Source organism: Copidosoma floridanum, unplaced genomic scaffold (assembly GCF_036245765.1).
Source record: "Copidosoma floridanum isolate Cflo_tuat_1 unplaced genomic scaffold, Cflo_Japanese_pri ptg000021l, whole genome shotgun sequence".
In the NCBI taxonomy this organism is placed as follows: Eukaryota; Metazoa; Arthropoda; class Insecta; order Hymenoptera; family Encyrtidae; genus Copidosoma; species Copidosoma floridanum.
This window is the reverse complement of record NW_028321898.1, coordinates 5,670,375-5,687,701: the sequence shown is the minus strand read 5'-3', so window position 1 is coordinate 5,687,701 and position 17,327 is coordinate 5,670,375. Positions and strand designations below refer to the sequence as shown.

Genomic DNA, 17,327 nt, shown 5'->3' with positions numbered 1-17,327 from the left:
CTTCGTCCCGAATGATGACATTAACTTCACGTAATTTTTTTTGATTGAATTCTAACTCTAAGAAACCACTTTCGATTGAATTTTAATTCAATGGTAATCTAAGAGTTCTGTGGCTCGTCATTCATTTTCGTTATAAAATCAGAGCTATACCTGTCCAAAACATTTTACAAAACTTTTCTGGGATCTTTATTTAAATTTATAAATTTTTTTGTGTTTCGAAGATAAGAATTATATTTCAAACCAGTATGCTTTTAGAATACAATCCTCATTAAATCAAGACCCTTTATGGGTGCATTATTTTTATTAAATTTTCAATATTTTTTGTTAAAAAGTTGCATTAAAAAGTTATACTTAAGGTGGCTCATGGCACCCCTAGTGGCAGAATAGCCTCCATTATCCCTGGACTATGTGTTAGTGTGACATCAGACTATCACACCTAAAAACATCAATTAGCAAGTTCGATGATTATACCTATTGATATAAATCTGCTTCCTTACGTATCGAGATTAACCTTCCTTTTGGACTTATAACATGTTACATATTTTTTTTACTACGCAATTTTGTACTTTTTCCATTTTATCAGAAAGAGAATTTAAACTATGGATTCTTTGAGTTTTATTTTACCATGGATTTCAATATAAATGCATTGGCTCAACATCAAAAAGGTGATGAGCCCCTTTAAAGTATACATATCTAAAATTAAATCTGTTTTATAAGCCAGAAACTTTTCTTTATCTCTTCATTTCTTTTCAAGTCCAAATACTGCTTCTTATTTTTTGGAGAAGACGCACTGAAAATTCATGAAAAAAAACACATGAAAAATTTTAAAGTTAATCATACAAATCGCTGTTGATGATAAGAACGTAAACAGGGCACAAAGACCAGCTTATAATCTGTAGTTAAATTGCCAAACGTAATGCTAATTTTTTCGTGTTTTTGATTATCTGACTAACTTCTAAATTATAAAAATTACTATATTTTAATATTCTTATCTTGAAATTTAATGTCCATTTTTTTACGTTACTTTTCTATGAAGGATTGAATAAAAAAAAGCGAAAAACGAACCTTTTTCATTTAACTAATTCATTTTAAACTAGAAATGGGGGTTGGTGCGTGTAGCACACAGGGGAGCGAAGCCCCGCTCACACACACACACACACACACATATACATACATGTATGTGTGTGTGTGTGTTCGTTATTTGTAAATGTTACGCAGAGGTCATTTATAACAAAAAATGATCAAAAAATCGGTTTTTACTTTTTTCTGTCTGATGCCATAGCTTGAAAAATCTAAAAAAATTCAAGACGGTAGAAAATACAAAACAGCATGACAAATTTCTTTTTTTGGAGCTGCATTCCCACGAATTAATTTCATGTGACGGCTTAAAATTTTCGAACGTTAGCCAAATATTGAATTTAGCACTAAAAATTTTGAAAACATTTCAATTGATATAATTGATATTTATTCTAATCTCTATTGGAAATTTTTTGGATCGGTCTCAAAATTATAGAGATGACTTTGAAAAGCTAAAATTTATGATTGGTGAGAAGTTTATATACACCATTTTCCAGTACATACATCAATTTCTTCAGATTTTTTAGAGTTAAGGCAGTTTGGCCCTTCTTTTCTGGCTATGCTCTTTAACAAATTTTTTATTAAGAATAATTTTTTTCGGCTACTTGCACTCGGTTATTGCAAATTACAACTCAGTTCATGCAGACAGAGTATAAGTATACATACTCAAAGTCGATAGTGTCGGCTACTGAACCAGTTTACAGCAACGTATCTTTTGTACTCTTAATACCATTTTTACTACTTGTAAGGACCAATCTTGATTGTTCTATTGTCTATCACTTAGCTTCTTAACTCATTCACTAACTTTGTACTAAAGGATTTGACTATAAATACTGTTATATTGACTGACACTTCTCATTCTTTGTGTAACGTCCACAAGATATCAACAAACGGGGGGAGGTTGCCAGTTTTCGCCATAATACAGACCACTACATGCCATTCACGGAACAAAAAGGTAAGTGTGCCATAACACTGCTTTTCCACGTCTTGTAAGTTAGTTACAGTAAAATAATTGACGAACTTTTTATTTTGTTCCCATATCTTGGTCTATGGTTTACAGTCTGCCTAATCTTAAACATGTGGCAACGGATGATTATTGTTTGAATACATTTTTTAAGTCAGAGATTGTTTAGGTATACTGCAGAATTTTTTTTAGAACTTAAGAAATTATGTTTAACACTATTCGTGATAAAACGGCAATGATGAAAGGGATTCTGTTAAATACTACGTACTGTGACGGAATGAGGTTTCTGATCCAATAATTCCAATAATCTCCCTTATGATACTAAATCACAAGCTTTTGTATTGGTGGATAATTCTGCCGAAAAAATAGATCAGAGGCTTAACACTGAGCCATAATTACCACTGAATGCAGCTGCTCTAGTTGCACTACTAGAGTACACTATAATAGTCAAATGTGTGATTGTAAACTAGTACACGGGCACTGGCTAAACTAAATCACATCTTTGTTGGCGAAAAAAAAACTCTAGGAAAATGCTTGTTGTTGCAAGTTGTTGTACGTGTAAACGTATAATTTAAGACCCCCCAATGTTGTCTGTTTCCTTTTTTATTTATGAATAGTATAAATCTATACTTGTACCTTAAATGCAAGTCCACTGTCAGTCGCTGCTTGACCATTGTACAATTACTATAATAAACCATAAAAATAGACATTTATAAAAAATGAGGGTATTGGAAAAATAATGTATTAGGCAAATAAAATGGACAACGATGAAACGAACAATCACCAAACGAGGGTTCGACTACTGATTTTAATGAAATATATTTTTCAGTGTCTGTTTGAAGCAATTTCTCATTATCCCTGGTAGCACAAACACGCATAAGTAAATTGCATAAGATGATGCTCGGTCTGCTTCCACAGATTAACATCAATCTGCTGCAAGATTACGGCGCAAAATGCTTGTACAAGAAGTGTACAAGACTTGCATAGAGTAACTTGCACTAATTTTTTCACTTTAACGCACTCGCAAGTGCATCAGACGTGCACAAGAAGTGAATAGAGACGCATGCGCACGACACCTGAGCAAGAGGTGCGTCAGACTTGCATACAGTTGCTTGAATCAACTTTTTTATTTTAGTGCACTCGCAAGAGCATCAGACGTGAACAAGAAGTGCACAGAGGCACGTTGACACAACGCTTGCGCAAAAAGTACGTCAGATGTGTGTTTGGATGCTTGTATTAATTTATTGTACTTTAATGCATTCGCAAGTGCATCAAACATGCACAAGAAGTGCACAGAGGTGCATGTGCATGATGCTTGCACAAGAAGTGCAAAGGGGCGCGTACGCACGACACTTGCGCAAGAAGTGCGTCAGACTTGCATAAAGTTGCTTGCATTAATTTTTTCATTTTAGTGCACTTGCAAATGCATCAGACGTGCAAAAAAAGTGCACAGAGGTGCGTGCTTGCGGCGCATGCGCAAGAAGTTCTTCAGACGTATGTTCAGTTACTTGCACTAATGTATAGTACTTTAATGCACTCACAAGTGCATTAAACGTGCACAAGACTTGCATACAGTTACTTGCATTAATTTTTTCACTTTAACGCACTCACAAGTGCATTAAACGTCCACAACAAGTGCTAAGGGGCACGTGTGCAAGCATTGTGTAGGACTTATGTTGAGTAAGTTCCACTCTATAAGTTGCCATTCGTTACGTGCGAAAGATAATTCATTGCAAAAAAATATTGATAATATTTTATGGATGTGTCGAGAATTTGAAAATTCATTTTCCAATTTTTATCAAGTAAAACATTTTATTTGCCGGTAATTTTTTTTTCTACACTTTAATAATATACAAACTTTAACTAGTCTTTAAGATTTTTTAAAACAAATGGTTAGTATTTTTTGGCGAATAACCTTAACAGAGTATGCATGTAATGAATTCAATCTTGGAATTGTATTCGTCAATTGTAATAAATTATAGGTTATTTTGTGTTTTGACTATACTGAGTAAATTATTCGGTTATGAAAATAATCATTTACAGGACTTACAAATTTTAATTTTTTTGGGTTTCATAGAGTTTTGGAAATCTGTTCTTTGAAAAGGTTATCTTTAGCCTACAAAATAGTTCTTGTATTTGGCACGCAAAGCCACAATTATCGCAGATATAAGTAGAATATTATTTTCCTGTATACAAAAAGTTCTGTTCGTTTAAAAGAAAGTAAAAATATTTCATTTGAACTACAGATTTGACTTGTAAGTGCACCAAACTAAAAAAATTAATGCAAGTAACTTTTTGCAAGTCTAACGCACTTCTTGCAAAAGTGTCGTACGTATGCACCCCTTTGCACTTCTTGTGCACGTTTGATGCACTTGCTAGTGCACTAAAATGAAAAAATTAATGCAAGTATGCAAGCAACTTTATGCAAGTCTGACGCACTTCTTGCGCAAGTGTCGTGCACATGTATCTGTCTGCACTTCTTGTGCACGTCTGATGCAGTTGCGAGTATATTAAAGTTACGTTAATTAATGCTAGTAACTTGATGCAAATCTTGTGCACTTTTTGGGCAAATGTCTTGTACCTGTACCTAGCAGCAGATTCGTGTAATTCTGTGGAAGCAGACCGAGCATCGTCTTATGCAATTTATTTACTAAACGAAACTTTGCGTAAGAATTGCATAAGAATTGCATCAACTGTGCTACCAGGAACTATAGTCTTTACCAACACAAAAAAATATTTTAACATGGATCATGGAACATAATAATTTACAGATTCACCTGATTTTGTAATTCCAAAATAAACTTTACTGAGAATATTATCAAAACTTGAAGTGTAAGAAAGAAAATTAAAGTTATTGTGTTGCAATAAAATATTGAAATTGCTATAACTTATTATTTGAATTGCAATTAGAATTAAAAACTTAAGATGAGTTAACTGATTTATTGGCAGGTATATTAATTTACTTGCGTGTATTACTTTCTATGTTGTTTTACCACAAGAACTTGTAGATTATACTTCAGAAAACGTACAAGAGTGTACAGGTGCAGAGTAGTATGATGTATAACCTGTAAGAGATTATAAAAATCAAAAACTTACATCGTATAATCTTGCTTACAATACAATTGTGTATTTCGAAGAAAGCAAGAGTGTTGATCGTTGAGTGATTTAGAGCACACGCAACACTTCAAACATTTTGAATGCCATGTTCGACCACCGACGCATATAATTGTCCGCTCATAAACTTTGTCACCACATCCGCCACAATTTATCTCCATGTTTCCATGATTTAAATAATGAAAATCTACTTCTAATGTTACAAAAACTTTATCTCTCACATGATTTCCAAATCTATCATCGTTTTTTCGTCCAAATTGAACTTTGTCCTGAAAAATGGATATCTATTATAATTTTTATTTATACTTACTGTACTGATGGAGAGTAGTATTTCCATAAATATTTTTGAATGTGAATATGTATAGACAAAATTATTTAAGATCTGTATGTATACACGAGAAGAATTGTCGATCATCCCAGCCATCTCGAAAGAGTTAAAACATGTTTTCTTCCACCCTGCCATTTCGAGGTTCAAACGTCACCAAAAAAGTTAAATTTATATACAATTCAACGTATTTGTTTTTCAACTTTCTGATGGTTGCATTAATTTTTAATAATTTTCATAGTTAACCTCAAAAAAGTTCAAACGCGTTTATTTTTGTTCTCTGCTATTAAGATTTTTTTCGTTAGTCTCAATCTAAAGCTGAGATTTTTTACGCCATTATATTAAAATGAAAAAATAGAAATTTCTTTGTTATTAAATACTAAATCAATAGATTTAAAGTTTTTTGTATTGCACTGCACGCTGCTGTAGCCGTACAGACGTATCGTTAGCGCCAAAAATTTTTATAGTCGAAAATTTGTTTAAAAGATGATAAAATTTTTAGCTTTAAGTAATCTTCACTGAAATATTCACCAGTTTTATTAGTTTTTCAGAATTTAAACTGTACCAGCTCAAAATGAAAGACAAAACATCATTTCCATAAAAATTTTCACACTGTATTTAAAAAAAAAATATTTATAAAGCAATTAAAACCGTCACAGAGTTGGTAATATAGTGCTTCACATATATTTTAGGAGTTGACGGAGTATCAAGAAATATTATTCACAGAATAAGTTTCTAACAACCACTCTTAAGGGAGAGGGGACCGCTTCTGCGGAAAGGTGAAGGGGAGCACGTATTCATGCTTAAGGTACCGTGACAAAGTCTGCTGCACTAACCTTGCCTGAAAATGTCCGCTCTCTTGATTACGTAAAAAGCATTTGTGTTTAACTTGCTAGTACTCGTTAATGTTTAAATAATATACTTTTAAAAAATCACAGAATTTTCTTCAAGGTATCTAGTTTCTTATGATATTTATCAAATAGCCTAAGTAATTTTTGTATGCGAGATAAGAAATCAGGCGTAAACGGCATAGTCAATCTGATCTTCTTTTGATAAAAGTGTGCTATAAATTTTTGGAGTTACAGGTTTTAATGATATAGCATTATTGTCCAAAGTCCCATTAAGGCCTTTACCAAGTTTTAGATCATAATTTTGAGAAAAACGGCTTCTAGAAGTGATTTTGTGAAAAGATATGATGCCACGTAAAAAGTGAAGCTGACGGCAGACAGTATCCTTAGTGTGTCCTTGCTTCCCACATGAATACAGCATACGAGCTAGAAGCAAATTTTTTTATGTTTGTGCAAATATCACCAGAACTGCAAACGCGATTTTTTTTAAAATTTGCACGTAAATCAATATAGTTGTCATAAATAACATATCAGTTTTTCAAAACATTCTCATCACTACGTCAAGCGTAATGGGTATTTTTCTACAACTTTTCTTACAACTTACAACTTACATTTTAGCCCATGTTAAAGACGACGAAAAAGGGAAACTTTGTGAATTTTTTTTCTCGATCAAATCTGTAGACGCGATTGTGTTCAAAGTTAGTTTTCATCATTAAATGAATTGCACCTTAACTCCCTTAATAGGAATTAATGCATTATTTATCAGTGTTTCATGTAACAGAGATAAAAGATACAATTTATATAATTTTTTTTAATCACTTCGGGGGTATAAAATAATAAAAAAAAGTATTAATATTATCACTAAACTAACTGTTTATATTTTATTTTTCAGCTTTTACAGTTTCAATTCTTTAAAATTGTTAAAACCGTTGAATATCAGAGTAAAGATCAATTGAAATTGATCATTTTATTTAGTTTTAAGCGACGTTTAGACTGTAGCAAATTTTGGCGCAAGCGTCTGTAAATCTACAGTGGCACGCAAAGCTATACGAAAAACTCTCTATATTCATTGTTTAAGTACAACCCACAAAAAAAATTCGTACGATTAGAGAATACAAAGATATAATGTGTTTTGTATTTTTTTTCTAAGGGTAAGTATGAAAATACTTCGAAATTGATGCAATCATCGGAAAGCTGAGAAAAAATATATCGAATCTTATATAAATCTTATTTTTTTCTTACAACTTGAGCCTAGGCAAAGTTGGATGCAAAAAATATGTTTTTAGTTTGGCATGGATGACTGGCCCAATCATCATGATTTTCTCCAAAAAAAAAAAAAAAAAAAAAAAAAGAATTTTTAACAATTTTAATGATTTGTCACGACCACAGTGTAAAATATAGGTAGTCTCCATGACTATACTACCTACACTAAAACTTAGTAAGCCTTTACTGTCATTTCCGCTCTCTGGCACCAGCAAGCGCATGGGAATTGAGGACCAAGCAGACGACTACCTGGAGTCAATAAACACCTTGAAAGGGAAGAATAAAAGTAATAAATGTGATTGTAAACTTATGTGAACTTAGATAAAAAATTTTATTGGTTCATTCAATTGTAAGTTAACTAAAATAGGCAAAAAATGTTGTTTCAAAGACTGTAAAAGTGACTCAACATTATTTAGTGCACCAAATATGACAAAAGTCTTTTTACATCGTGAAGCGAGGTTATTTAAGTGGTTTGTGGAATCATTCTAAAAACAAATAGTTATATTGGTAGTAAACATTTCACTAAGAACGAATTTCATGATAAAAATGTCATTAAAAGCGTTTCTTGCAAAGTTATTTTTGAAGTCAAGTAACCATTTAATTCTGTATTCTTCATTGACTTGTATATAATGTTTTGTTTATTAAAAACGTATTCTTACTGCTACATTTATGAAATTGTCAGGTACCGATGGTAGAACTGGTAAAAAAGTGTTCGTAATAAAGTTTAAAAAAACATCTGTAATAAAATACTTGGTTTTTTGTCACTTGCGTTATAATGCCAAACCAAATCACGATTTATACAACTGCATACAAACGGTAATCTTAATTGATTATTAAAAACATTAGGTATGGATAATTCAGGCCTGCAAAAAATGGGGTCATGTCAGTTTTTAAAAAGTTAAGAGTCATTTTCGAAGTAATTTTTTACGTAGAATCCGTATTCAGAATCAGAATGTCTTAAAGTTTTAAATGTAAACGCTCATGACATGAATGGAACATATCTCGTTATTGGAAATTGGCGTAACATGGTAAAGAAAAATCTCGTAATTGAACTCTGCGCCTCTCTTATCAAAGAGAGAAAGTAGTACTTTGTGACACGACTAAAGAAAGAATCCCAAAAAATTCTGTATCTTCCGTATATAACCTCAAAAGTAACCAAAAACGCCATTTTTAGGGTGCATAACCTCAAGTATCTCAAAATCTTGACGTGATGAGCCAATTCTTACTTCAGATTTGGATTCTACGCAAAAAATTTTTTCTGAAATGATCCTTTACTTCCCAATAACAAAACCATGTTGATCAATTATAATTGGTCAATAATATTTCCTGCTTGTATATATATACTTATGAAAATAAACAGAATCGCTTGCAACTGCGCAACTACAATTTTATCATCCAACCCATGAACATTCATTAATTATAATAAAAAGTTTAGCTTTTTTAAGAATAACTTTTTATTTTTTGTTATTTCAATGTCAGCTAAGTTTTTACTTGAGCTTTGAAGCTTTGTTATAAGCATATTTTACTTTTAATCATGAAGCAGTCAAAGTTTCGGTAGCCTGCTAGTTAGTTACAACGTTATACAATTAACTTTGCCTCGACATTCTCGGGGTTCAAATCCTACTCATGGCATAATTTTCCTTACGAAATGTTTTTCTGACCTAAGTATATAATTTTTGTTCCCGTAGTATTTATTAACGTTTAATGCATACGATCGGTAATAAACACTCACTTGTGCTTCATATCTTATATTATTTAACAAATATGTATATAAACACAAATGTGTGTATATGGGTGATTCTGCCGTAACTTGCTCAGATCCACTTGAAAATTTTTTTAGAAAGAAGTTGATTAAAAAAAATTTTTTCCATGGTATTTCTACTGTACACAACATCAGTAACAAATATCTAAAGCGACACAACTACCAAATTTGCTGGTCAAAAGTTATACGAAATTTTATAAAAGTCAGTTTTCATCGATGTTTGAATAATTGTATCTCTTTCTAACACATGTAGCTAGGCTCCTTTAACTGTTAAAGTGTTCTTACTAGGCTGAAATAAAAGCTGGGATCAAGACCTACGGATTAAAAAAAATTTGTTCGATTTTGTGCCTCCATTCAAAAGTAACAGCTGTTTCAATTAGAGCGTAAATATTGCTAATAATGTGATTTTGGCTGAAATTCAGTATTTTTCATGAAATCACTACAACTTTTCATTCGCGGCATAAAATTCAAAGGTTTTTGTTTTAATCATTAGGACTATATTTTTGCTTTGATTTAAGCCCAGATAAAGCCACCTAATGGAGTGAGCCACTTGGCTACCAACGTTGGAAGTAGCACCATCGTTTTTGCATTTATGTAGCAAAAAGAGGCCAATTGGACGAAACCCCGAGACTCGTGTCTCTTCTTTTAGCCCAACAGTAATGAAAAAAAAGTTTGGCTGGGATTGATTGCTCTAAAACGAAAAAAAACGGCACTTCGAGGTGAGGTAGGATCGGAATGGAAAAGTTCGGAATGGAATTTTCAATGTTGGTAGTGCTCGTACGACTCATGAACGTACTACAATGACTTGTCCGCCCACACTTGATTTACTAGCCTCAAATGCAATAAGAAACTGTAGTTTGCGTACCTGCACACGTACACCGAGTGGTTGTTCCATAGAGGGCCGGAACGGAATGAAGTGTTTGTACGCACGAAATACGCAAAAAGAAGAGCTTGGCTATTCGAGAGGTAACAACTTTAGGTACTACCATCGTAAGGATTTGTTCATTTTAGTCCTATACTTTAAAAAGTAACCATTGGTTAGCATTTCCAGTCCATAAAGTTACTAGTTTAAACTGATTTTTGGGGCTAATATGTGGACAAAATGTATGCAGTGAAAACTCACTCGTTTTTGTCGATTTTTGGTGAGACTAAGGTACAAATCTAATCACCAACAGCTAGAGTATATAATGCTTACACGCCCAAGTAGTAAATAAGCCTCATTTTTTACCAGTGAAAATTTTTATGAGTGAAATTGAGTTGTGGACATGGGTCAGAATAGAAAATTCGACTCTAAATAATTGATTATCTCAATGAAGAAATTATTATATCGGTATCAGACAAAATTTCAAGTAAAGTTGACAACATTTAACACAATTCAACGTTTTTAAAGTTTTGGATTTTATTACGGCACGTGAGTATGAGTTCTGGACACGATCTGAGCAAGTTACAGCAGAATCACCCATATGTGTATATATATATATATATATATATATATATATATATATATATATATATATATATATGTACATATATATATCCCATCTGTCATCCACAATTCTTAAAGCGTTCGTTTTGAATTCACTGGCTAATTTTTTTTGGTATTCGTAAAGTGTCCCTGAAGTATTCTTAAATATCCCACATATTTCCCTTTTTTGAGTTCTCTGAGATCTTTCCAAGAGTTGTTTTTTTTACAATTTCAATTCATGAAGAGTTCTATAAGAATTTATTTGGATCCCACGGTACTTCAAAATAAAATAAAATTTAAATAAACCCGTCGTAGTGTCGTTTTCGACCCTAAAAAGATGTGAAAAAATGGATATAGATATGTGCTACTGTTTTTTAAAGCGTTCTGAAACATGCAAGACGAAAAAATTTAATTTCTTGAAATTTTGAAAAAGTCGAACATACAAATAGTAGTTGCGTTCTCAGTAAACAAAAAAATGCTAAATTGCATATAAAATTTTTTAATAATAAAGAATAATAATTAATGTAGAAAAAGTACCAAAAAAAAAATGAAACTGAAAATATTTACATGATTATTCATTGTGAAGAACGTTTTTCATCGCTTTGAACAATGGTAACAATTAGTTTGTGGTAGCTATTGTAAGAAATAAATGTTGTAGATGCAATTTTATTAAAAAATCTCGAATAAATTCTGTCTATAATCGTACCACCTATGGTAGTCGATTGATGTCGATTATTATTAATATGTAAATATAACAAACGCGAAGAAAGTATATTAAAAGCTGTGAATTTTTATTATTGGAATTACAAATTCAAATCGCCAGAAATAATCATAGGCAAAGAATTGTAATTTTCTTTCAATGCAGTAGAACCAATACCCAAAATATGGTAACAAATTGATCCGCAAAAAGCAAATGAGCTCATTAATGTTAGTATTTGGTGAAATATAAACAGCAACGTGCTTAAAAAGTGAGGTTATATTTATACGCGTCAATTGTAACCGACGGACGCAAACTAATAAACACAAGCGGATGGACGGTAACTGTCATCTCTGTCAGTCTCTTCCTGTGGCTTGTAGACTACTCGCCTATGGAAGCCCGTAAGCGCCACCCATTGGCAAGCTAGCCTTTTGATAGGAAAGGCTAGTCCCTTCCCTTACCTAACTAACATAACATAATATATAGGTATACTTAGTTCTTTAATACCCTCGACCAAATTTTTTTTGTTTACTGAATGTTTTCTACATCATCAAGAGTTGTGTTTTGTTGAAAGGTAAGGTGCCTTATTAATCAACGTCAATCGTTAGTCGTAAGTTATTTTATTAATTAATCATTCTCACCTCGCATATCACGTACATTTGTAACAAGTAAGGTTAACTTTTTTTTTACTTTGTAGATGTCAGAATCAGGAGAAACAAAAAGTGTCATCCAGATAAAATGCCTTGATAAAATGGTTTTAAAAGAGATTAAACTTCTTGACTTTATTCGAAATCAGAACATTATTAACATTTGTGGTGTAAGTAAGAGTGCTACGCAGTTCCACTTAATTATGGAATACTTCGAGTGTTTCTCGCTACATGACGCAATATTTACACCAAGTATTAAAAAACAATTTATTTTAAGTATTTAGAACAAAAATAGTGTCTCTTTCCAAATTTGTTCGGCAGTTGCCTACTTACACGAACAGAAAATGCCAGTGATACATAGAGACATCAAGCTGAGTAACGTATTGGTGAATTTAAACTGTAATGTTCTGAATTTAAATCTGTGACTTGGGTCTTGGGAAAAGTAAAAGTCTAGACCATCAGCTTTTAACCACAACTCCTGGGTTACATGGAACTTTAATGTTTATGGCTCCAGAGATGATTATCAGCAGATCTGAAGTCACCACGTGGACTGATGTTTGGGCACTTGGATGTACATTGCTAGAGTTGTTCAATGAAACTGAAGTTTGGGCTGACTCAGTTGTGGGATATATTGACATATTTGCGTAGGTCAGAATATTTTCAAAATCCAAGTTGCCTACTTTAAAGAAGTGCCACCTTTTTTGTATTGAAAACAATAACTCAATGTTTTGATTATAAAGATGTTGCAAGACCAAAAGTTACACAATTAGTGCAAATTTTCTACAGTCAGTTTTTTAAGTAATCACATAAGATACAAAATGGTATTATTTTTAATTTTTATTATTATTCTACAGTATTAAAATTATGATTAAATTCATTACATGTATAATTAAACGTTCTTTATGTAAAAATTTTTGAAGAGGCTATGTTAGTTAAAAAAAACTTGTGATGCTAGCTACGTAACAAAACTGTTACCTTTAAATAAATTTGTGTGAAACCAAAAATTTGTACTTTCATTGGGAAATAAAAGTTTTTCTTAAAGATTTATTATTTCATTTATATCTGGCCGTCAAAATTTAACTATAAAAAGAAATATACACACAATGTAACGGAAAAGACCTGTTGATTACTATAAGTAGTTGTTAATAGTTGTTAAAATTTCATCGTACAATACATGCGCATCTTCGATACACTGTGGAGGATCGTGTTGAATACCAACTAAATCGACTAGTTCTTTAAATTCTGGAGAGTACAAGACTCCTTTTGTCATATACTCTTAGAATGTCTACGTGGCCCAAATCGACAGATTTTTTTATAATTTTGAGCTCCAAAGTTCTCCGGACAATTATAAAGTTTATTATGTTAGCATCAAGGATGGGAGCCACAGGGTTACTATCAAAGACGCCGCCATATGAATATATAACCTTTTATTTCTTAGTCTTTGTATAAGTACAATCTCGCGATGGCAACACTTTCGCGTCCAGAACCTCTCTGCCTCACACACTCCGCCTCGCCTTGCCTTCTCCCTCCGACGTTCCCCCTTCCCCGCGCACCCGTCGAGCTATACGCATTACGCTTACACAATTCGCACGAGTAAGTATACCCATACATACATATACACACGCATACCATACACACGCATACACATTCTCACGTTGCCGTACATCAGTAAGTAAACGTTACATGGGGATATAGAATGTACTATAGGCTAGGGTTATAAGTTATAACAATTAGGTATACCCCCTGCAATGTCGTGGTGCTGTATTCGAACTCGATGCTGATTCCATTCTTTTCTTGTCCTGTAAACGTCCTGCCTCACGAGTTCTCTAAAACAGTATTAAAGACATTCAATGTAGACTGGGTTTCCAATTTTAAGAATTTTTTTATTTTCCATTTCTTTAAAAAAATTAATATAAAAATCTTCCATGTGTTGACGACATTGACAACAATATGACTTAATTCGCTGATTATGTGTACTCTTGCCTCTGATAAAACTTTCTTCTCCAGCTAAATCATGTGTATGCAGGTAACGCAAACCTTTTTGAAAATCCTCAATGAGTACGGCTTCAGTACCATTATCAGTTCTCATCAGAGTAGGTAGGCAATTGTACTTCTTAACGCATTCTAAAAATTCATAGCCAACCCCTTCGGGGTCATTGTTAGATGTGCCAACAGTCAATTAACCACATGATCTTGAAAATTGACAATGAATATTTTTTCAATATTCTCAATGGTTATTTATATATTTGGTAATGTTTGCAAAACCAGATGTAGTATGCTCACCTTCCTTTTAAGGAGCCATCTGTGCATCCATATATTGCAAATCCAAATTTTTTTAATTCATCATGTTCATCTGCGTGCCAAACAAAATTGGTCCCTGGGACTCTATACTCTGTCTTCTCTCTAATTTGTATCTACATCTGGCTTCCACTCCTTCAGGATCTATTTCCCTCAAAAGTCTTAAAACAGTTTCTTGTTTCACAGTTAAATTATAAACGTACTTTAAGCGCCTCCACATTGATCTGTACCCCAAATTGTACCCACTTCCTTCCATTTCCAGTAAAATTGCGAAAATTATCTCTTCAACGCTACTCTCATCAACATTTTTTCTTTTTAATTGGTACTTCTTCAGCATGTGATTAAGCGGTCTGAGAGAAATGCTGATGTTGTACTTTTTTTTTAATATTAATAAAATACATTTGTAGCTATAATTTTTATTGAACAGTTTCTGTATTTTATTAAATAAATTTACATTGGCTTGATCAACACTCATCCAAAATAAAAATAAACACCGTTACATGAATTATTTAAAATTGCAAATAAATTATACGTACATTAATAAAAAATTACAGTCAGTACTTATTCAAATACAACTCCTGATTATGTGGTAAACATTTATACCTCGAAAACATTCAGTAAGAAAAAATAAATAGGAAAATATAAAAAAAAGAAATAAAGGAAATACAAAAGAATGAAAAAAAAGTAATGAAATTAAATATGAAAAAAAAAGAATGATATATGAAAAAAAAGGGAATGAAAAAAAAAAGATTAAATATGAAAATAAGAAACAAATTAAATAAAGGAAATACAGAAAAATGAAAAAAAATGTAATAAAATGAAATATGAAAAAAAATAAAACAAGAAATGAAAAAAAAAATAAATAAAACAAGAAATTAAAAAAAAAAAATAATAATAAAAAAATTAAAAAAAAACAACAACAAACCAGGGGGGATAAATGGGTCATGGGACCCACGGTAAGAACGAAGTTCTTTGAACATGACGAGTATAAAAACACAATTTCTCAGGTAACAAGGGGGTCGCCAGACCCATTGAAAGAACGAAGCTCTATAAACGTTAATACTGCATTCATGTAGTTCACTAAACAAAAACTTGAAAAACGAATAAAAAAATAAAATAAAAAAAATAGTTCAGTACTCACGATGGTTGAACTTCGTGAGAACGTCGTGCATAAATACAGTACTCACGAAGTTCAACCATCGTGAGTACTGAACTACTTTTTTTATTTTTTTTTTTATTCGTTTTTCAAGTTTTTGTGTAGTGAACTACATGAATGCAGTATTAACGTTTATAGAGCTTCGTTCTTTCAATGGGTCTGGCGACCCCCTTGTTACCTGAGAAATTGTGTTTTTATACTCGTCATGTTCAAAGAACTTCGTTCTTACCGTGGGTCCCATGACCCATTTATCCCCCCTGGTTTGTTGTTGTTTTTTTTTAATTTTTTTATTATTATTTTTTTTTTTTAATTTCTTGTTTTATTTATTTTTTTTTTCATTTCTTGTTTTATTTTTTTTCATATTTCATTTTATTACATTTTTTTTCATTTTTTTGTATTTCCTTTATTTAATTTGTTTCTTATTTTCATATTTAATCTTTTTTTTTTCATTCCCTTTTTTTTCATATATCATTCTTTTTTTTTCATATTTAATTTCATTACTTTTTTTTCATTCTTTTGTATTTCCTTTATTTCTTTTTTATATATTTTTCTATTTATATTCATTCTTTTGTTTTTTCTTTTTTTTCATTTCTTTTTTCATATTTCATTTCATTATTTTTTAATATATTATTTTATTTGTTCAAATTTCATTTAATTTCATTATTTATTTTTTTCATATTTCTTTTTTTCATATTTCGTTTCTTTTTTTTCCATATTTAATTTCATTACCTTTTTTCATTTATAACAGTAATTATTAGCATTACTGTAATGCAAAAAAAACCTCAGGTTTAATGAAAATACAAATATTTAATGCGTAATAACGCGCCTTATTATATTTAATCTACATAACCATATTTATGCTAATTAAATTTTTTTTTTTTTTTTTTTTTTTTTTTTTTTTTTAGATGTATTATTTAGAAAACAAATACACAATTTATAAAACAAATTCATAATTGAAGGTATTATCAGTGAATACATTTAAAAATGGAATGTTATAGTTACGAATTACACGATAAGTACAAGAAACCGACTTCTATAGTCGGCAGCGCTCGTAGCAGAGTGGGTAAGGTACAGGACTTACATGCAGAAGGTCGAGGGTTCAAATCTCTTTATTGGAAAATGTTTTTTTTTTTTTTTTTTTTTTTTTTTTTAGAATTGTAAAAGAAAAAAAAATTCAAACTGAAAGAAAAATTACTGTGGGGAAATAAAATTAAAATTTGTTAAAAAATTAATTGCTTGGGAGTGTGAGGTGGAATGGTGGGTAAAGGTATGCAGAAGAGTAACACGGCACGGTTGACAAATGTACATATATAGTTAGGAGAGGGGAAGTGTGTAGAGAACACTTGGTGAGGGGGGACGGGGTGAGGGGAAAAACTTGAGAGGAAGAGATTTCTGATTCAAAAAAAAAAAAATCTGTCGGTTTTAAAATTCCAGCCCCCTGAGTAACGCGACATAAAGAACTTCGTTCTAAAAATTTGGTTGAGGGTATTAAAGTACTAAGTATACCTATATATTACCTTATGTCAGTTACGCAAGGAAAGGAACTAGCCTTTCCTATCAAAAAGAGCCACTCTCGCTAGCCTGCCGATGAGTGGCGCTTGCCTCACTAAATTTGACAGACCAATATTCTTACAGGTGGCGGCGTAAACACGCAGCACTGGCCACTTATTGGCCAGAAGCCGTGCACAGCATGTGTGTGTGTGCGCGTGCG

General features: G+C 31.9%; 1 protein-coding gene across 2 annotated transcripts in view; it reads right to left on the bottom strand.

The window, feature by feature from the left end:
- Window positions 1–17,327, bottom strand: part of LOC106644265 (LIM/homeobox protein Awh) — a 156,017-nt gene that overhangs the window by 76,519 nt on the left and 62,171 nt on the right. Inside the window, exons 1-2 of one of the 2 annotated variants that reach the window (XM_089594362.1) lie at window positions 7,756–7,784; window positions 5,138–5,424 (exon numbers count right to left, since the gene is read on the bottom strand). In XM_089594362.1, coding sequence (XP_089450488.1) covers window positions 5,138–5,316 — 179 coding nt within the window. In that variant the 5' untranslated portion in view covers window positions 5,317–5,424; window positions 7,756–7,784. Of the gene's footprint in view, window positions 1–5,137; window positions 5,425–7,755; window positions 7,785–17,327 lie in introns of those variants that run through there. The other variant, XM_089594363.1, reaches the window with a different exon arrangement.